Source organism: Geotrypetes seraphini, chromosome 4, assembly GCF_902459505.1.
Source record: "Geotrypetes seraphini chromosome 4, aGeoSer1.1, whole genome shotgun sequence".
NCBI classification, from domain to species: domain Eukaryota; kingdom Metazoa; phylum Chordata; class Amphibia; order Gymnophiona; family Dermophiidae; genus Geotrypetes; species Geotrypetes seraphini.
This window is the reverse complement of record NC_047087.1, coordinates 210,021,934-210,044,640: the sequence shown is the minus strand read 5'-3', so window position 1 is coordinate 210,044,640 and position 22,707 is coordinate 210,021,934. Positions and strand designations below refer to the sequence as shown.

At 40.3% G+C, this 22,707-nt stretch overlaps 1 protein-coding gene across 2 annotated transcripts in view; it reads right to left on the bottom strand.

Moving 5' to 3' along the window:
- LOC117360129 (loricrin-like) overlaps positions 1-20,777 on the bottom strand; it is a 132,843-nt gene extending 112,066 nt beyond the window's left edge. For both annotated transcript variants that reach the window (XM_033943834.1, XM_033943837.1), the window contains exons 1-2: positions 20,678-20,777; positions 20,214-20,330 (exon numbers count right to left, since the gene is read on the bottom strand). In XM_033943834.1, the coding sequence (XP_033799725.1) occupies positions 20,214-20,330; positions 20,678-20,762 (202 nt within the window). In that variant the 5' untranslated portion in view covers positions 20,763-20,777. The remainder of the gene's footprint in view (positions 1-20,213; positions 20,331-20,677) is intronic.
- Between the last annotated feature and the right edge of the window lie 1,930 nt (positions 20,778-22,707).

Sequence of the window (22,707 nt, the reverse complement as noted above, 5' to 3'; positions counted from 1 at the left end):
GGAGGTGGGTGGGATGTGGACCGATCTAGACTTAGTTGTTCTGCAGTGATAATTGAAAGTTTAATGAGAATTCCTAGAAAGAACATATACGTTGTGACTTAAGCAATCTAAAAACATGTATAAGTGACAAGGTATCTAAAGTGACCAGATAACCACTGCAGGGACAAAGTACAGACTCCCACACACTACTCCAGTGATCACTGACACCTTCCACCCCTGCCATAAAAATCAGAAAAAATGTATATATCTGCCTCCAGAACATCATCACCTGGCATAGGAAAGCCCAGTAGAGCTGCACAGAGGTAGCTTAAATAGTCGGGTGGGGGGGGGGGGGGCGGTTAGTGAACCATAGAGAGGAGGACCCTGGCTCATAAGCCACTCTAACTACTGCATTCATGGTGGAAAATGTGAGCCTACCAAATCCCCACAAACCCTACTGTACTGCCATTTAGGTGGCACCTGCAGCCATAAGGGCTATTGTGGTGGTAGACAGGTGGGTATAGTAGGTTTTGGGGGGCTCACCATGACCTAAAAGGGAGTTGTGGTGAGATGTTTATGTGGCATCCTTTTTGTGAAGTTCACAGCAGTGCCCTGTAAGGTACTCCACTACTCTGTTGCCATGTCTGGATGGCCAGTCCAACACTTTGCTGACCCCTCCCATGTCCAAAAGGTCTTGTTCTAGGCATTTTCGACTTGGAAGATTTTTTTTTTATGAGAATGTAGTATAAAGATAGATGACTTGGTGGTCTGGACGATCAAATGGCTTGATGTAGAAATAGATGATTCTTAAATTTAAAAAAAATATTTTGGACGTATTTTCCGAGAATGGATTTTAGACGCTACCGACTTTGGACGATTAGCATCTTAAGCCCAAAATGGACTTAGACTTTATTTTTAATTATGCCCCTCCATGGCTCCTTCGTTGAGCTCTTACCCCTGCAGAAAGAATGCTGAATTGATTTTTCATGGTTTTATAGAAGGGTTTATTATTTCATTTGAAGGTCTGGGACTGGTTCATTCATGTAAGAATTCCTCTTCAGTTCTGCAGCATGTAGAAGTTGGTTGTTCTAAATTGCAAAAAGAGATTGAGCTAGGAAGAATTGTGGGGCTTCTTTGTTCTTCTCCACTGCATGGGTTGTTTTTTTCACCATTGGGTGTGATTCCTAAGAAAGAATCAGGAAAATACATAACCTATCATATCCAATTGGCTTCAGTGTAAATATTTTCATTGATCCGGCTCTCTGCTCAATATAATATGCCTCGTTTGACAGTGCAGTCGATGAATTGAGGCATTTGGTGCAGTGCTTGCAAAGGTGAATATTGAATCCACCTTTCACTTGATGCTAGTTCACCCAAAGTCTTTTTTATCTTTTGGGGGTTCCAGTTTGAGAAGGCATATTATTTTGATTGCTGCCTTCCTATGAGCTGTTCTATCTCTTGTTCTTATTTTGAATTCTTTGTTACTTTTGTTAACTGGGTTACAGAGCAAAAGGTAGGCTTGAGTTCTATGATTCATTATCTGGATGATTTTTTTGTTTGGAGGGCAGGAGAGTTTGGGAGAGTGTGAGTATTTAGTGGAGACATTTCAGAGTGTGGCCTAGGAGTTTGGTATTCCTTTGGTGGGAGATAAATCAGAGGGACCTTGTACTTCATTGGTGTTTTGGGGAATTGAGCTAGATTGGGTGAGGATGGAATCTAGGATGCCAGCACATAAGGTTGAAGAGTTGTGAGGTGTTCTTGATATTGTGTACAGGTAGAAAAGACTGAAATTTAAAGAAATTCTATCATTGGTAGGGCATCTGAAATTTGTATCTCGGGTTATATCCATGGGAAGGATTTTTTCTCATTGTTTAGCACTGTTGATGAAGGGTGTGAGGAAGCCATATTTTAAGGTATAGATTCATTAATCATTGAAGGAGGATCTCTGTTTTGGAAGTTATCCTTGGTCAACTTTAATGGGGTTCAAGTTTGGCATCTTCCACTGGTTTCTAGTGTGAGTTTATGACTGTTTACATATGCGGCAGGTAACCATGGTTTAGGTTTTTACTTCGGCTTGGCCTGGTTTGTGGCGGGAGAACGTGGATTTTTCCAGTGTGGGTAGTGTTATGGCTGTGTGGGATAGGAGAGTGTTGCTTTTCTATGATAATTGGGTTGTAGTGCAAGCTACGAATAAGCAATCAGCATGATATATGTTATTGGTGGAATTGTTGTACGTGATTATACTGTCTTGCTTGTAGCTGTATTTTTATTTTGAAGCTTGGCATCTGCCGGGTTTGGATAATGAGATTGCTGATTCTTTGTCTCCAGTGGTCTCATTTCTAGGTGTTGGCACCAAAGACTGAAGAATTTCTGATGGAGCTGCCAAGCACTTGGAAAAGTTGCAGTTCAGGATGGAGCCATTTTCAAAATTTCTTTCACCAGCACGGATGGTACAGGATGCTTCCTGTGAATGGTAGTTGGGTTGTGCAGTTTGTTTTAAAAGCTACGAGCAAAGGTTGGTCCTTTCTAAGTTGTGGGGCTGTGCAAATCTTAAGTCTGGTTTTATTGTAGAAAAATTATTGTTAGGGTATGCCCGCAGTGGAGTTACAATAATGCAGTTGGTATGTTTGCAAATTTCACATGATCTTTTAATATCTTTATTGGGAGGTTTAGAAAAAGGTTGTTCCCCTTTGATGTCATACTTTTTTTCTGTGGCCTTTGTAGTAGCCTTCTTTAGGGCTTTACAGGTGGAAGAGCTGTTGGCTCAGTCTAAGTCAACACTTGGTCTGGGTTTTATTGGGTGATGTGGTATTGCAGCAGAATGAAATATGTTTGTAATGTAATGTAAATTAGGCATATTAGGCAGTCAAAATATAACCAAATGGGGAGAAGAGTGTGACTTCATTTGCATAGAAGTCAGAGATTATTCTCTTGGATGGGCAGATTAGTATAGTAAGGTATGCTCTCCAGGTGCATTGCACTTATTGGTTAATACTTTATGATGGGTCACAGTTAATGCGGCATCAGTTTTCTGTTAATTTGAAAGCTATACATTCAATGGTGGGATGTGACCCTACTCAATATGGTACTCATTCTTTTAGAATAGGTGCTGCTTTGGTGGTAGCGGCTGCTGCTGGATCAGTGAAATTAATTAAGAGGGTGGGGTGGTGGGTATCCAATAATTAGATATGTTATGTAAGAAGTATTGATCTTTAATTGGTTTTCTTCTATTTGTAGTGTCTCTGCAGTATTCACTTCCTCAGGAGATATGCATATGAGTGTGTGGACATTTGTTTATCTTTTTGGCAGAGAAGCATGCTGAGGAGTTGTGCTGGGGAAGGAATCTTGGACTGGCAGACAGTGGAGTACCTGTTCAGTGGTTGGACCTGTTTGGAATGCTGTGGGACCAGTTGTTACCTTTTTTAATGTAAGCACAACATTTTTCTTACCCAGATTTAATTCTCATTCATTTGGGAGGTTGGACAATGATTTGTTTAGGCAAAAAGGGATGAATTTTATTCAATGTGTGAAACAGGAACTGTTAATACTTATTTATAGAGGAAACAGAAGTGCAGAGCCCTGGAAGAGCGGCTGGTAGACCACGCGGGGGTTGAAGATCAAGCCGGAGATCTAGCAACGGTCTCCAGCATTGGTACTGAAGATAGGAAATCTGGGGAAGAACAGATATCATTTGGAAGGTTAGAAAAACCTGCTGTTGTGAACATGGAAGAAATTTGGAAGGCAATAGAAGTTATGGACTCTAACCTTAAGAAAGCAGTAGTGGTGTTAAGAATGGATTGTGGCAATATCAACTCTAAAGTGTAACACCACAGTGAAATCCTGAAAGAATATGGTGAGACTATCCAGAAACATGAACAACAGATCATTCAGGTTAAAGATCTCCAATTCAGAGAACTGAAACAGAAATGCCGAGCTCTGGAACGAAAATGGAAAAAATCTAAATCCCCTACAGACAGACACTCCTGGAGGGTCAATATCAAATTCTACAATACTGTTGTAAAAAAAGCAAGGAAAAACTTCTACGGTGACAAAATCTCCAAATCCAACAACCAGAGTAGCACATTATTTAACATCTGGCATTCCTTAACCTCCAAAGATGACTCCATCCTCCCCTCCTCCCCCTCAGCCGACTCTCTAGCAAAGTTCTTCAGCGATAAGGTCTCCACCTTGAGGAGCTCCTTCCCACCTGCAATCTCCTACAAATCTTTGATTCTAACCGACCCCAACCCTATCCCAATAGACTCCTATCCCATCCCAGCCAACAGATCCTGGTCTTCCTTCGAACCTGTTTCTGAATCCCTGGTCCATAATCTCTGCCTCAAATTGAAATCCTGCAACTGTACCTTGGACCCATTCCCAGCCTACCTTTACGAGAACACTCCCCCTCAGGCCATCTCATCTCTTACCATTCTCATAAACTCCGCCCTCCATTCGGGTCTATTCTCCCCAGAAATAGGCCATATCTCCTTAACCCCACTACTGAAAAAACCTGATCTTGACCCCTCCACACCATCCAGCTACCGTCCAATAGCAAACATTCCTCTTCTTACCAAGATGCTAGAATCCATCATATCCACTCAACTATCTTCCTACCTTGAAAAATTCACCATTCTTCTACCCTACCAATACAGCTTCCGTCCCAACTTCAGCACCAAATCCCTTCTGACCTCCTTAATCTCAAAAGTTCAACACCTCCATTCTCGCAACAAGTTCGCCGTCCTTCTTCAATTCGACCTCTCTGCAGCTTTTGATGTCGTTCATCATAATATCCTAATTTACCAACTCACCGAGATAGGCATTAGCTCCTCAGTCCTTGACTGGTTCTCAAAGTTCTTACGCTCCCGCTCCTACAAAGTCAACAAGAAGGGCACTTCTTCCTCCCCCTGGAACCCGATATGTGGAGTCCCACAAGGCTCACCTCTCTCTCCTATTCTTTTCAACATTTATATGTCCTCCCTTAAACTCCTCCATCTCTCCCCACTTGAAACACTTTACACTTACGCAGACGACATCTTTGTCCTCCTTGAGACCGACCGGAACCTCGCCAATCTCTCTGCGAACATATCCTCTTGTATATCGAACCTTCAATCCTGGGCCCACACTGTGCAGATGAAGCTAAACGAATCCAAAACAAAACTTCTCTGGCTCGGCCCAAAATTGGACCAATTACCCACCTCCATCCCATTGTCCTCTGGCCCCACCCTGCATCTCGAATACTCAAGTAAAGTTCTGGGAGTCATCATTGACTCTACACTTTCCTTCAACAATCACCTCAACACCCTAATAAAAAAATGTTTCTTCAGCCTCCACATGCTAAGGAAAGTGAGAACCTGTTTCCATCAAAAACACTTTGCCGTCCTTGTCCAATCCACCATCCTTTCCAGACTGGACTATTGCAACTCTATCTACCTAAGCCTAATGAAGAAAAATCTTCAAAGACTCCAGCGGATTCAAAATGCCGCTGCTAAGCTTATCTTCGCAAAAAGCAAATTCGACCATGTCTCACTACTTTTGTCCAAGCTCCACTGGCTTCTGATAATCTCCAGAGTCCACTTCAAATGTGCCTGCCTTACGTTCAAGATCCTACACGGCATCCTTCCCCCTTTTATTCCTCTTTCCTGGAATTCCTCTAACCTCAATTCCACCAGATCTACCCAAAAACTGAAACTTTTCTTTCCCTCTCTAAAAGGCATTTCCCTTATAGGAAAACTAGGTTCCTACCTCCCTTTCAGAATCACTGAGCTCTGGAACAAACTTTCTTCCCCTCTTAGGAACCTGAGCTCCCTTCAACTCTTCCGTAAACATCTGAAAACCTGGTTATTTTCAAAAATGTAACTCTTCCTCTGTCTGGTTACTCTGTCCTAAATTTTCTCTTCATTTTGTCTTTTCCCTTCACTGGAGTTCCTTTCTACCCTAACCCTTGTTAACCATGTTGAGCTTTGCGAATGTAGAGATGATGCGGTATACAAACCTAAGGTTTAGTTTAGTTTAGTTTAGTTTGGATATAGTTAAAGAAAGCTCTGTTATTCAGAAAAAATTAGAATACATATATTGAAAATTATCAAAGAAAAAATAATTTGAGAATTTTGAATTTTCCCAGATCACTAGTAATCTCAGCTATTGAAATGGCCCATAAAGTTTTGCTTTTGCCTGCTGATAATTTACCGCGAATAAAATAATGAGTGCATTATTTGACCATTAAAACTAAACCAGTTAGTTCTACACCAACTAAGGCTGAGATTCCTGGAGCTGAAATTGATTTATTAAATTTTCTGGAAAATTCTCTTGATGTAGTAATGGAATGGACTACTCTCGTGGTGACTTTTGCTTTTGAGTTTGACAGAGATTTAATACTTAAGCCTTATTTCAGACATATTAATGTTCAATTTATGGGTTCACCTATACGAATATTTCCTGATGTTTCACAAATATCACAGCGGAGAAGAAGGGACTTCTTGGTCTTTAGACTGAGAGTCATTTCTCTAGGTGCTACATTTGTATTGAAATTTCCCTCAAAATGTTGTATTACTTATGATGGTAAAAATTGTATTTTCTTTGAGCCCAAACAATTGTCAGAATTTATTGTGGCTAGAGAAGGTGCGGAGATCATAATTGGTTCTGTTCCCATTCCAAAATGAAAACGCGAACCGGCTGCTGATTGTGTCCTCTTAGAATGTCTCCTAAGATGAATGAAATTGTCTCTTTTCCTTTTTTTTCTTCTTAATTTCTGTTTCTTGACTCCATTTTATTTGTGGACTTAATAATAATAATTGTTTTTCATATGGAGGGATTATTCCCTGCTTTAGATTACCTGTTTAATTTTGTGAATCTGAATTCAAGTGTGCTGATTATTATGCTTGTTGGAATAATTCAAAAATGATAAACAAAATTTTAAAAAGCTACAGTGTGATGCAAATTTTTTTTTTCAGTCCAGTCAAGTCACTAACAAAAACTGCCATCATCCTCTGCTTTACTGAATCTTCAGACTTATCTATACTACAAAATTGTTTAAAGATGTGCATGCACTTGCCATGGAATTCAGATGTTGTCTCATTAGTTTCTTGTTTACAATTATTAATTTTGGACCAATATGCATGAAATGTAAAGATCTCTTTTATAACTGCAGTCAGACCTTTTACCTTTAATTCATACTCCTTGTATTGTCCTGCAGCATGGGAGTCTTTAACAAGGTAGGTTTGCGAGTAACCCGGTTTGCAAGTGTTTTGCGAGCAAAACATTCTCGCAAACCGAGTGTTGACTTGATTTGCGAGCACCACCCAGAGAACCGCCATCGCTCCCCCCCCACTCACAAAGCCCCCCCCCCCCGCTCGAACCGGCACCCTCCCCCCACGCGAACCGGCACCCCCCACCCGAACAACTTGAAACTTACCACATGACGTGCCGGTGCCGCTTGAAGAACTTCCTGCCTCTGCTGGGCCTTGAGCATGCATCTGCATATGCTCAAGGCCTTCTCATTCTCCCTCTCACCGAGATTCTCGGAGATCTCTGAGAATCTCGGTGAGAGGGAGAATGAGAAGGCCTTGAGCATGCGCAGATGAATGCTCAAGGCCCGGCAGAGGCAGGAAGTTCTTCAAGCAGTATCGGCATGTCCTGTGGGCTGCGTGCCGGTGCCAAACGGAGAGTAAGTTTCAAGTTGTTCGGGCAGGGGGTGCCGGTTCATGCGGGGGGTAGCCTTTGCGAGCGGGGGGGGGGGGCAGGGCCTCTGGCTTCGGGGGGGGGGTGGGGTGGGAACGTATCAAGCGAGTTTCCATTATTTCCTATGGGGAAACTCGCTTTGATATACAAGTATTTTGGTTTACGAGCATGCTTCTGGAACGAATTATGCTTGTAAACCAAGGTTCCACTGTATATTAGATAACAGTGTGTTCAATAGTCTATTTGCATTGCTCCAGTAATTTAAACACAGTCTATGAATTTAAAAGCCATTTATCAATGGTCAGCAGATCCATCGGGCACCATACCGCAACCAAGTAAAATACCCTTTCTCCCCGAGGATCTGGGGACACAAGCATAAGCAATTTCTTTTCTTTCTTTTTTTCTCCTTTTTAAGGCTCTTCTGCCTTTTATATCAAACACGGGACCTCATAAGTGTTTAGAACACAGTATGTTCCTAATTGCCCATGTTCCTGAAAAGTGATTTTAGTAACTGCTGCATTCTGTGTGTAGGCCTCTAGTTATTTACTAGGGGTAGTTAGTGAACTGAAGTGATTGCTGCTATTACTATTTCTTCAAAGCTGGGAATCAGAAGTATTGTTAGGAGCGTATGAGAACGATCTGTTAATATACAAATTCATATCGGGGTAGGAGGGATACTGATGAGGAAAGCAGAGTGATTCATAGGGCAGGGACTATTAAGAATGGTCTTGAATATGTGGTTTGAAAAAGCTTGAAAAGGGCAAGCTACAGCAGTAGCCCAATCACATTATAGTCTTACTGAGGGTATCTTTGCTGGAAATTTCGATATGTTAAGGATGGAATGTGAAATATGTTATTATCCTGAGGTCGATGGATCATGACTGCAACAGGCATTATAATAGAATACTGAGGATATAAACTTTACAAATTAAATAAAAACTGCTTTGTAGCGTCTTCATGCAAGCATTGCCCTCCTGCAGGAAACCAACTTACAAGATGCTGAACATCAGCAACTAGTGTATGAAGGGGTGGGAAGTTGTTATTATTCAGCGAGCCTTCCTGAGAGTAGCTTATACACTCTGGAACTTTCTCCCAGAGGGGCTAGATGAGCTATGACTTCTACTATGAATCATTTCTATAGCACTGCTAGACATATGCAGCACTGCACATTAAACATGGAAGAGACAATCCCTGCTCAACAGAGCTTACAATCTAATCAAAACAGTAAAACCAAGACAGATAGGGGTTAGAGAATGGCTTATAGTGGGGCTTTAACTCAACACCTCTGCTTCAGGAAGCAGGTAAAAATCTGGATCTTCTCCCATGTCTTTAATACTTGGGATGACTATTACCACTACTAATCATTTCTTTTGTGCTGCCAGAAGCGCGTTGCCGTGTACATTATACAGCTTGATGTACACCTAGAAATTTAGATCAGTTCTTCATATCTTTTTTCAATTGTACATATCATTTGCCTTCAGTTTACCCATCTATTTATCATAATTGACATCTCGTTCTCATCTATCTCTTCTGCACTTACTTCCTTGACTACATAGCAAGACGTTTCATTGTGTTGATAAAAATTTATATACAAAGCCCTTCCAGTTGAACATCTCTTTCTCTAGTTCAGCGGCCAGAACTTTGATTTATAAGGAAGGAATAAGCTAAATATTGCAGTACTGAGGCTTATGTGGATGCTGCGGAGACGGTGAAGGGGCGGTGAATGGGATGGCAGTGATGGTGACGGGGCGGTGAAAGGGATGGTGGTGACGGTGACGGGGCAGTGAAGGGAATGGCGGTGATGGGGCGGTGAAGGGGACGGTGGGATGGGGACGGGGCAGTGAAGGGGACAGATTTTTTCCCCGTGTCATTCTCTAACAGACAGCATAAGCGTCATATCTATTTTGTTTGAATGTTCTTCTATGATACTACTGCTACTACTACTATTTATTATTTATATAGTGCCACCAGATACATGCAGTGCTGCACATCAAACATGGAAGAAATGGTCCCCCGCTCAAAAGAGCTTATAATAAAATTCTGTCTACTATGGTGAGGGGGAGTCTAGAACTAGAGAAAGAGATGTTCAGCTGGCAGGGCTTTGTATATAAATTTTTATCAACACAATGAAACGTCTTGCTATGTAGTCAAGGAAGTAAGTGCAGAAGAGATAGATGAGAATGAGATGTCAATTAGGACATTGTCCCTCTCCCTTGATAGCACTCCCTCATAGACAGAGCCACCTTAAAATTTGCATCCCTGCCCGGGAAGAGGGGGGGGGGGGAAATGCAGGACACTGGATCCAGGAGGGCATGGACCAGGAAATATATAAGCTAAGGCTATGGCTAGGTTTAGGAAGCCCAAAGGGAAGCATCGACACCCTACAGCATATGCCTCTACCACCTACATGTGAGCTGCAACTGTTACAGTTGGTTAGGCCAAACTCCACTTGGAACCTTGGGGATTTTGTATTTCTGACCTGAGTAATTGCTAGAGACTACACTGGTGACGTTGAGGAACAGAGACAAGTGAAGTGTGCTGCTGTGTTGAGAGGCAATTAGGTACATGGTGATTCTGCAGGAACAGGCCACATGAGGACACTGTTATATTTGTGGACTTCTTTTATGTTGCCTTTATGTCTACCTATAAATGGAATAAGATCCTTGACATAACAGTTTTAATAAATGATATTTTCTTTGAACTTCAATTGCTGTGTGGCTCTGTGTTATTCGGGCTCCAGGCCTGCTCTCGATCACATTACCACGTACTCTATGATATCATTACCATATGATTGTCCTGTGGTACTGTTAAATGTGTACATTTCTGATTCATGTTCTTTCTATTACCAGATTTCAATTTGTCATTTCTAGGTTTGCCTCATTAATTATACTTATATTTGAAGTTACTTTGTAATTATTATGTTATCACACCTGCATCAGTGAATATCTTCATAAAGTCAGTTAATAAATCCAATTAAATAAATAAAATATATTATATATCAAGAGATCAACAGAGAAATGTGATATGCTTAGGGATTGCTTTAATATGTCAGGGAAACTACATTTAATCAACTGATAAATTTTGAAGGCAAAACATGATTGGAATTAATATTAAACATTAATCTTTTGAAATTAAAATGATTGTCAATTTAAATGCAGGGGGTAACATGCTTGATTCTGATTTGTGGAAAGGGGAGTCGCAGTGTTGCCCATTCACTTCTTGGATCCACCGGTGCTTTGACATCCACCTGGAACAAGAATCACAGAATTAGTGAAAATGTATCAGATCACACTTTCTAAGGCTTTCCTGTTTACTTCCCATTACTTCCTTCCCTATCTAAGGATATTTGTGAATATTTTCTTGTAATTTAATGCTTTCATTCATTTATCATATCCATCACACACACATGAGAGGAACTCTCAGCTTGAGCCATTAGCAAAGATTCACATGCTGAAAATTAAGGGAATAGACAACAATTATGAATGCAGAAGTTGCCTCATACTTTAACTCTGTTGCTAATCCTTTCTATTTTTATATGTATTTCAACCTTCCAAAGAAGATGCGAGCAGAGAAATAGATATTATGGGAAAGCCTGGGAACATGAGTAAGGAAAGGATAGGAAGGATGATCAAGTTTGGAGAAGTCTTTTTTTTTTTTTTTTAGTGTATGGAATACAAGAAGAGTGGAGCTAGGCACTGGCACTCTTTTTGTTATTAAAGGGGCTCTGGCTTCCCATTGTCTACAAGGGATTTGCAGACCGTTTTGGGGGGGGGGTCTCTGATAGAGGTCAAGTGTCACCATCACTGTGCAAAAATTGGCCTTTTCATTATACTTGCCTTTCTACACCTAGGAACATGTGACTTTTTAGTTTGACAATGCAAATAGATTGTTTTTCTAATATTTATTTATGAATACCAATGAGCCAAGATCACATTTGCATTTTTAGGTAAATATTGCAAACAATTAGTAATACTCCTTCAATTTGATTTAACAGCTACATTTGATACTGCTGCTCATGAAATCCTTATTTTATAAATTACCTACACGCACACTTTTTTTTTTTTTACAGAGCCGTATGACAAGGGCCCCAAAGCCCATTAATTCCCAGTGGACTTTGATGTGATTACCGCAGGCCGCTGAAGTAATTGGCTTCATAAAAAGGGGCCTAAGTTCTTTGGGCATAGCAGAAACAGTTCTAAGATGGTTTAAAGAGTTTTTAATCAACAGGTCTTACCAAGTTAAAATGGATGATTCCCTATCATCTGCGTATAATCCTTTATATTGAGCTCCCCACACTCTCCAATTTTGTTTAAGGTTTTGGGGAGAGTTTACAAAATTTAGAGGTTTTTTATTATTTAAGGGTAGATTGTATACGTGTTTATATTGTTTGTTTTTCATTTGCTACCTTCTATGACAAAACTGAATACATTGAAATTGTTGAATGACGGTAGTTTTCATGATTTGAAATTAAATAAAGGTAAGGCCAAATTACTATGGCCGAGCAATCTCAACAGATTGATTCCTGGGTCTTTGACCTTTTCTACGAGTCTGTCTTTACCGGTGTATATATTAACTACAGTCCTTGGTTTCATTTTAGATTCCAATATGCTGGTTAAGAAACTTCAGACACTGAAAAATGCTTCTGCACGTATGATCTTTAAATGTCATAAAACTGTTAGTGCCACCCTCCTTGTTGATCCAATTGCAATGGCTTCCCATATGAGCTCAAATGCATTTTTAAATTGTTTGTATTATTTGTTTAAGTTTTAAGGTAGCTGGATCAGATTATATGATTCATTTATTTACCTCCCCTCCTTTTATTTTTTTTACTAAGCTGTGGTAGGGGTTTCTACCGTGGCCCAGAGTGCTAAATGCTCTGACACAGCTCCAACGCTCATAGAATTCTTATGAACTTTGGAGCAGCACTGGAGCATTTAGCGCCCCAGACCAGGGTGGAAACCTCTACCATGGCCTAGTAAAAGAGAGCCTTAATTACTGTATTCACTTTTCTGGTAAATATTTGAACTCTTATGGTATTGTTTCATCTGTTATTTTGTTTCATTCACCAAAAGGTAAACTTTATTCCTTTTGGCTTTCTAGTTGTTCAGTGTTGGATTTCTCTTATAAGAAGTCTTAGAAATTTGAATGTTAATCTTTTCACATACTCCCTTAAAACTTTCTTTGTTTCAGAAATGTTTATCTTAAGTAATATTTTTGTTTCATCACCCAGTTAATTTGCTGATTTCTCAGCCCAACCAACAAAGTTGGGGCAGTCTCCATTGAGGGCTAAACACTTACCCCCCCCCCCCCCTCTTTTAAGAAACTACGATAGCAGTTTCTAGCGCAGGGAGCCAAGCTGAATGGCCTGCGCTGCTCCCGATGCTCATAGGAACTCAGTGAGCGTCGGGAGCAGTAGGGACCATTCAGCGCAGCTCCCCATGCTAGAAACTGCTATTGCAGTTTTGTAAAAGGCCTTACGGGTCCTTTTACTAAGGTGCGTTAGCTGTTTTAGCGCACGCTAAATGCTAACACGTCCATTATAAGTCTATGTAAAAGGACCCCTTAGTCCAGCGATTTTCTACTTTTTTTTCATTCTGTATTTTTTCAACGGAACAAAAAAAGTGGAATATCACTGGACTAAGTGCGTAGCCTTTGATGGAGACTGCCCCGACAGTGTTGATTGGGCAGAGAAATTTTCAGATATCTCTCATATGTAATCCACTTTGGAACTGGTGGGATTCAGCAGAATATTAATACCAGATTAGATAAAAGATGAAGGCTAACCAATAAAAAATGGTAGTATGTTAGTATATGGCTCTCTGAATAATATTCATTTCATTTCCCCATATAAAAATGTTGATAGGTTTGGCATAGCATACAGTGGTTAGGCTCTTGTGAAAATAAACATAAAATAAAATAAAATGTGGACCTACTTGGTACAAGTACAATTTGAAAAATATCAGTGGATATTATTTAAAATACCGTCATGATATTAACACTATTAAGGAGTTTGCTTAACTTAAACCAATCCAAAAATATATGGAGTGTTTTACATCTTTTATAAAATGATGATAATGGTGATTATACAAAACCTAAGACCCTTACCTTGGCCTCTGTTTTGGGATGAATCATGAGATCCACCCTGTGAGGTCTGACCACACTGTCCTCCATCTTGGCTACTCTTGGAAAATGAGCTTGATTCTAACCATGCAAAGAACAGAGAAAAAGAATGATTTTGTTATTCTTTTGTCTTCATATTCATGCACAGACCTCTCCATATTTTCCCCGTACATTAGGAGACAGCAACATTTTTAAACTTAAGGACCGTGCAGCCCTCCAAATCTGCAGCAGGTACTGCTGCATCAGCATCAAAAGCATGCCGTTTCGCCCACTGCCCGTCCCTCTCCATAGCATCCTGCCTGAGAAGGCAAGATATTACAGAAGGAGGCTTTGTGCAGTGGGAGAAGCAGCACACATTTTGTGGCAGTGGCAAATCAGCACTTGCAGAACGTTTGGAGGGCTGAGGCAGGCTGGTAGACAGATGTATGAATGGGAGAATGGCATCTGTACTGAGGATTTTTATTTATGCCCACCACAAAGGACTGCCAGGGCCAAATGCAGCCCGCAGTCTGTGTGAAGGAGACCACTGTTGTACACTGATTCCTTCCATCAGTTAGCAAGAAGGGATCCTAAATCTTGACAATAAGTTTCACTGTTTCAATCATAATTAGGGATCCCTTCCTCTTAGAGACTGAACATGCTGATTCTACCATATTCCAATCTCGACTGAGATGAAAATATGAAATCAAGTTTCAGAATCCAGCAATGCCTCACACATTGCAGTATTTAACATAAACAACATGTCATTAAGGTATCCTTGGACGTAAAAGTACATTATTAAAATTAAGGGCTCCTTTTACAAAGGCTAGGGCCTTAACGTGAGGAATAGCGCCTCCTCTTGAGCAGGTGGTAGTTTTTCAGGTAGCATAAGAACATAAGAACATAAGAAGTTGCCTCCACTGGGTCAGACCGAGGTCCATCTCGCCCAGCGGTCCGCTCCCGCGGCGGCCCATCAGGTCTGCGACCTGTGAAGTGGTTTCTGACCACTTCTATAACCTACCTCGCACGCTATAACCACGCTAATCCGGTGCGTGCGTTAAAAATGCTAGCACATCTTTGTAAAAGGAGCCCTAAGTCTCCCGCTTTGGGGTGGGAGGGCCTTAACTGTCTTTGTATGAGTGGTTCCTGGATGATTGTGTGATTGTTGGTGCCCTTCTGGCTGTGCTTTGCTGGCTGGGGAGGTTTTGGGGATAAAAGATAAAAATAAGGAATTGAGGGACTTGGGCTTATATTCTTGTAGGGCGCCTCTACAGCCTCTGTTACTCGTTTGGCTGGTGGACAGTGTTCTCTTTGCGCTGACCATAGTTATTCCTGATTGTTTGGTAGTGTCTTATGGCAATGTACAATGGTCATCCAGCCAGTATTTATCTCATTGCCTGTACTGTATAAGTTTTATGATGTTATGCACTGTTTCTTGTTTGCCTATTTGCCTTCAATTCCTTAATAAATATGATTTAAAAAAATAAAATAAGAGAAAATTTAGACTTAGGTCACATCTTCCCATGGGTAACTCAAGACAAGTTATATTTAGGCACAGAAGTTATTTCCTTGTATCCAAAGCAAGACAGCAGATTTGTCCAATGTTACATCAGCAATATTTAGACCCGGGCTTAACTTATTGCTTCAGATATTAGGGGCTAATATTTAATGCAAATGTAGAGCACTGACAATTCTAAAGTAAAGAAGTATGAAGTGAATGTGAAATTATTAGAAATCAGGATTTTTATCAATCTATAATATAGTAATATTAAGTAATGGAGAAAAAGACCATTAAACTATGGTTTGGTGAAGGATCTTGAGGACATCTGAATGGCTTTTGCTACAGACACCATAAAATTTTATGTACCTACCTCTGGGATTATCTTCAGCCCCAATCTTATCTGATAAATCTGTCATACTTATCTACTTACAAGGGGCAGCTCAATAACTGGGCATCTATGTTTATAGTTCCTTCGCACTCGTTAAGTGTACACTTACTTGTGATAGTGGCATGGGACAGAAATTCAAGAGGAACATATACATGGGGAGAGCAGACCTCCCAGTTGATAAGTAACATATAGAATACTGTTAATTATATGCAACCTTTACATGACCACAGTTATGCCAGGTCTATGACTGGTGTTAACTGTTGCATGGAAATTTAAGCTGATACCAGATGTCTGGATGCCATTAAAAAAAAATTGTCACCACACAGCATCAGAGCCCTTAAATAGAGGTATCCATTTATAGAATTACCCCTACCCCCATAGTAACTGTAAATTTTCTGCCTATTTAACTGGGTAAGCCAGATGGCTCGATATGCAGAGCTAAATTTAACTAGATACAATAGCCAGATAAGCTTCACTGATAGTGTAACAAGGCAAATGTGTACCTATATTTTAGGCATGACCAATTTAGACCAGATATAGAGCTGCTGGAAATGCTTGGGCCTTGATGACTAAAGAATAAATAAATAAAGCATGTAAAATATGCTATTCTATAACTTAAGTGCATAATTATGCTTAAAGCTACCTTTCTACTCAGGCTCTGTCAGGGTGAACACGCATCTTCAAACTATGGCCAATCACATTTGGGCTTCATCTTATAATAGCTGGAATATGCTGGAATTCTAGACATTATGTAAATTATTGGTGCCCTTCTTATGGAAGTACTCTTATAGATTTTAAGAACATAAATATTGCCATACTGGGACAAACCAATGGTCCATCAAGCCCAGTATCCTGTTTCCAACAGTTGCCAACCCAGGTCACAAGTACCTAGCTAGATTTTATATTCTTTATCCTAGGAATAAGCAGTGGATTTCCCCAAGCATTCTCAATAATGGCCTATTGACTTCTCTTTTAGGAAATTATCCAAATCTTTTCTACATCCAGCTAAGCTAACTGGCCCCACAGTGGTGGTAAAGGCTTTGACGCTCATAGAATTCCTATGAGTGTCGGAGCTTATCCTGCAGCTGCCTGTAATTTTTTAAAAAAAAACCTAACGTAGCTTCATAAAAGGGGGGAGGGCTTAATTACACATTGTATGAAGAAATATTTTCTCTGGTTTGTTTTAAATCTACTACTTAGTAGCTTCATCACATCCCCCTTTATCTTAGTATTATTGGAAAGAGTAAACAAGTGATTCACATCTACCCTTTCCACTCCACTCATTATTTTATAGACCACTATCATATCACCCCTGAGCCATCTCTTCTCCAGACTGAAGAGCCATAACCGCTTTAGCCTTTCTTCATAGAGAAGTTGTCCCATCCCTTTTATCATTTTTGTCACCTTTCTCTGTACCTTTTCTAATAATGCTATACGTTTTTTGAGATACAGCGACCAGAACTGCACACAGTATTTGAGGTGTGGCCATACCATAGAATACAGAGACATTATAACATTTTCATCTTTGGTTTCTATTCCTTTCCTGAGAATTCCTAACATTCTATTTGTTTTCTTAGCCGCTACCATTGCACATTGAGCTGAGGGTTCAATATATCCTCAAGGATGACACCTAGATCCTTTCCCTGGGCAGTAATGCCCCTCATTCCACCTAGAATTATGTAGATATATTTTAATTGGATCAAAAATGGAATTGGCAGTGATTTAATTGGCTAACTGAAGTTAACCACATAAATTATTCTGAATATTACCTGTAGATTATTCCTCATGCTTGTTATTCATTTAGCTAAAGCTAAAGCATCATTTGCTATATTTCTGAATACAACTACCTCCAAAGATTATGCAACAGATTATGAACAGTTTCTATGGAAAAAATGTTATGATGAATTAAAACTTACGGGTATAAGATTGTCCTTTCTCTTGGCAGGAGCCACTTACTGTACCATGAGAGCTCTGTGAGCTCTGACTCCATTGTCCTCCACTGCCACTGCCCTGGCCACTAGTGGATATTTCTGAAGAACAAAATAGAATATGAATTATGATTTTTTTGAATGTTTAGTAATGCCTATTTGAATATAAGAGGGTTCATTCACAGCATATTGAATTTTGCTCCCTACTTTTAACTTGATTCTGTACAGTCATCATAAGTAAAGTCCTAGGGCAGAAGATGCAACCAGAATTCTCTATAAATATAACTCATATTTTGAAAGATGTCTTTATTTGAGTGATAGATTGATCTCCCTTGTGCCCGAAGACTGTAAAAGCTGACCAGAGGAGAGGAACCCAAGTCTTTCACATAGCAGTATGCCAACTTGTCATTGGGCCATTGGGCCAATTCTAGAATCCTAAAAATACCATTAAGAATAACCCATATGCCTTTTGAATGAAATTTAATAATATTAATGTCACTAACACAATTTCTTGTCATTGTACTAAAAGGTCTTCAAAACTATGAATACAAACATCTGTAAAGATAGGAGGCAATAATGAAAGGAGTTTAACCAGGCAGAAGATGTTCCTGCCCAGTTAAACAATGCTGAGCTGGTTGGCATTTTAATGGGTAGTACAGCTCAATATCTCCACTAACTGGCCACTCCCTAATCAGCTAGGTTAAGAACAGGGTGAAAGAAGTCTTTGTTCAGAGCCAAAACTAAGTCAATTAAGTGTTGCATTCATAAAAGCTATCCAATCATATTAACTAGGCATCAGTCTGGATATTGGTGCACATATCTAATCTAATCTTCTATATCTGCGTCGCACATACCAAAGCAGGCTCAAGGCGACTTACAAAGAGAAATGAGAGGAAGCAGAGAGAGGCAGAGAGAGAAGGGAAGGAGACATGGTGGAACATTTGGGCAGGGGAAGATCTGAGATGTTCAAGTGCAAAAGAGATAGGTTTTCAGTTTTTTCCGGAATGTGGTGTAGTTGGGTATTTAATGCCAGAAACCTTGCATGCCTCAGTATTTTACATCCAGGGTTATTTCAGTCTGCATTTGTTAGTGGCTTACACAGCACTTACTGCCTTGCACTAAAGTTTAAAATATTTTCTAAATAAAAAATATTGTAATGTCTTATGACCAGAAACTCCAACCTGAGAGCTCTGGGTGCTCTGACTCCACTGGCCTCCACAGCTACTGCCCTGGCTAGATCTGGATGTTTCTGATAAAACAGAATGAAATAGAATAAAAAGTGTGATTTTGTGGCATCTTACTATGGAGAAAACCTTTTTCATAATTTCCGGAAGATTACTCCTCTTTTGTAACTTTTTAAAGGATAGCCAAATACTCATAACTACAATCATTGGCTAAAAGCCACAAATCACAGTTTTTAGGCCACTTAAATTGCGTTCCTCCTAAATCTAAGTCATAGGTTGATAGTTGGATTTTCCTTCCTTTCATGACCCATAAACACTACCAGTGAAAAATCCCAAATTCATTCTTTGTACAGGAGCTGAAACTAGCTTTGGGCCAATACTGAACTTTAAAAGATGCCTTTAAACATTGAACCTTTATCTTGAATGAAATTAAATAAAACTGCATTGTCAGTAATAAAAATCATCCATGTATTAAAACATTTTTAATGTTTATGAATGCAGACCCCCCAAAATAACACAGCTTTTTTAAAAAAAAAAATTGCTTCTATGCAAAAAAAAAAAAAAAAGTAGTGAATGAAAACTTACGTCCAGAGGATTGACCAGTCTGTTGGCAGGAGCCAACTCCTCCCTGAGAGCTCTGTGAGCTCTGTGAGCTCTGACTCAACTGTCCTCCACAGCCACTGCTTTGGCTAGTTGTAGATGTTTCTGATAGCCCAGAACAGAAAAAAACAATCATGATTCTATGAATGCAAACATCTCTAAAGATCACACTATAATTTTAAAATAATTTCAAAGGAAAATATATTGTAATGAAAGAAAACTTACTTCCACTGGATTGAGTATTCTGTTGGCAGGAGCCAGTTCCACCCTGAGAGCTCTGTGAGCTCTGTGAACTCTGATTCCAGTGCCCTCCACAGTCACTGCCCTGGCTAGTTGTAGATGTTTCTGATGGCCCAGAACAGAAAAACAACCATGAGATATGATTGAAGACTACACAATTCCGAGTGGTTTAGAATGGATACAAGTGGATCAATTTTTTTACTGCTTCAAGATTTACAAAGACTAAGGGACACTCGATGAAGTTACAAAGTAATACTTTTAAAACCAATAGAAGGATATATTTTTTTTTTACTCAGAGCTTAGTTAAGCTCTGGAATGTGTTGCCAGAGGATATGATAAGAGTGGCTAATGCAGCTGGTTTTAAAAAAGGTTTAGAGGAGAAGTCCATAGTCTACTGAGACAGACTTGGGAGAAGCCACTGCTTGCCCTGGATCAGTGGCATGGAATACTGCTACTATTTGGGTTTTTGCCTGGTATTTGTGACTTGGATTGGTCTCCATGAAGATGGGACCATTGATCTGACCTATGTTCTTATTCTATGAAAACATCTCTAAAGATCACACAATAATGTTTAAATTATTTCTAAGGAAAATATATCACAATGAATGAAAACTTACTTCCACTGGATTGAGTATTCTGTTGGCAGGAGCCAGCTCCACCCTGAGAGCTCTGTGAGCTCTGACTCCACTGCCCTCCACAGCCGCTGCCCTGGGTAGATGTAGATGTAGATGTTTCTGAAGATAGAAAAAAAAAATCATGATCCTGTGAAGCTATGGTATTATCCATTTGAATATATTATGGATTTTTCCCCACATTTTTAACTTTTTTCTATGTGCAAGCTATCATCTGGGTTTACAAATTAGTCATGTTTTTTTCCACATAGATTTATGTTATTCATTATTATATTTATTTGTTTGAACTTAATATACCACCATTGCTTTGCTACTGGGATATTGAGCTAATCAGAAATCCAAAAGGATAAAATTTAAATGAAATATATATATTTCATCTTAAGTTAAAAAAATAAACACTGCATCCTTTACAAAATCAATTTATTGCATTATAATGAAATGAAACTTACGTTCATAGCTTTGTCCTTTATTTTGGCATGAGCTGTTGCCTTGTTCCTGCTGATTCCACTGGCCACTACCTCCCTTGGAAGACATGGTTGTCTTTTCCTGTGTAGGACAGTACAGACCCAGAAGAGCGATTCTTTTTTAGCTTTAGACTTGTCTTCATGAACATGCACTTATATACCCAGTTACTGTTCCTCCCTGTGTCAAATGATCATCATGTGTGCCTTGGTGGAGCCTTTGAATAGCGAATAGGAGTCTGTCATCACCCATATAATTTTGTTAATGCTCTAATTATTTCCTGACCCAAAGGTAAGGTGGGTATCACCGGTGTAAGTTCTTAATTTGATATTTGAAATGGCATGATAGTATGCTTCATACATGTACCTTGTTACTTTTTTAGGGAACTAATTGTTTTCTAGTATGAGTTTACATTCAAATTTACAGAAATGTGCTTGCATGTATTTAAACCTAGGCAATCACATTTGCATTCTATTTATACACATGGATATTTAGTACATAACATTTTCATACATATAGGTATGTGTGCATTTATACATAAATGCTAGCATGATACCTATGAGGCACAGTTATCACCATGGTCTACCATTAAGATATATTATTTCACACTAACTTCTGCTATTTTAGCATAGATCCCATTTTGTGCAATGAAACCTAATTACAATTAGATGGGATTAATTGTAGAATAACTTAATAGCCTGTGTTAATAACTTCTCCCCTAACATTTTCATCTTTGTTTTCCATTCCTTTCCTGATAATTCTTAACATTGTATTTGCTTTCTTTGCTGCCACCACATATTGAACTGAGGGTTTCAATGTATCTTCAACGATGACACCTATATCCTTTTCCTGGACAGTGACTCCTAATATTGAACCCTGCATTATGTAGCTATAGTTTGGGTTCCTCTTTCCCACATGCATCTCTTTGCACTTGCTCACATTAAATGTCATCTGCCATTTTGATGCCCAGTCTTCCAGTCTCATACGGTCCTCTTGCAATTTTTTACAATCCTCATGCGATTTAACAACTTTGAACAACTTTTGTGTCATCAGCAAATTTAATTATCTTACTAGTTGTTCCCATCTCTAGATCATTGAAAAATATGTTATAAAGCAGCAGTTCCTGCATACATAGGCATCGGAACGGGAGGGGGGGAACACAGGGGCTGGTTCCTCACTAAAAATTTCCACTTTCATCATCCCTGGTGGTTCAGAGGTACAGCGGGCAGGAGCGAGCTTTCCGGCTCCAGTCCTACTGCTAACCCAGCTGATTGCAGCTGGTTTCTTCTGTCGCTGAGCGGCAATGAGCAGAAGCGCGCTTTGATGCTCTTGCTCAATGCTCAGCGGCTTCTTTGACTGGCTCCCATGAATTCTCGTGAACCATGAGAATTCGCAGGAGCCATTTAAAGAAGCCACTTAGCGCTGAGCAGGAGTGTAAAAGCGCACTCCCGCTCATTGCCGCTCAGCAGCAGAAGAAACCAGCCACGACCAGCTGGGTTAGCATCGGGACAGGAACTGGAAAGCTCACTCCTGCCTGCTGCACCTCTTGACCACTAGGCCAGAGGAGGTGGTAGGACGGGGCAGAATGCAGAGCGAGCGAGTGAGGGAAGGGGGGTTGTGTGCAGAGTCTGACAGGGTGGGCTGTGTGCAGAGTCTGATGGGAGTGGCTGGGTGCAAAGTCTGATGGGGGAGGGAAGGGGTTGGGTGCAGAACCTGACAGGGTAGGGGACTGGGTGCAGAGTCTGACAGGAGAGGGAAGGAAGGGGGCTGGGTGCAGAGCCTGGCAGGGGAGGGAGGGAAGAGGGCTGGGTGCAGAACCTGACAGGGAGAGAAGGGGCTGGGTGCAGAGTCTGACGTAGGGGGGCTGGGTGCCATGTCTGATAGGGAAGGGGGAGAGAAGGAAGGGGGCTGGGTGCAGAATCTGATGGGGAGGGAAGGAGGCTAGGTGCAGTGCCTTTACAGGGGGAAAGATGGAAGGGGGCTGGGTGCAGAGCCTGGCAGGGAGAGGCTAGGTGCA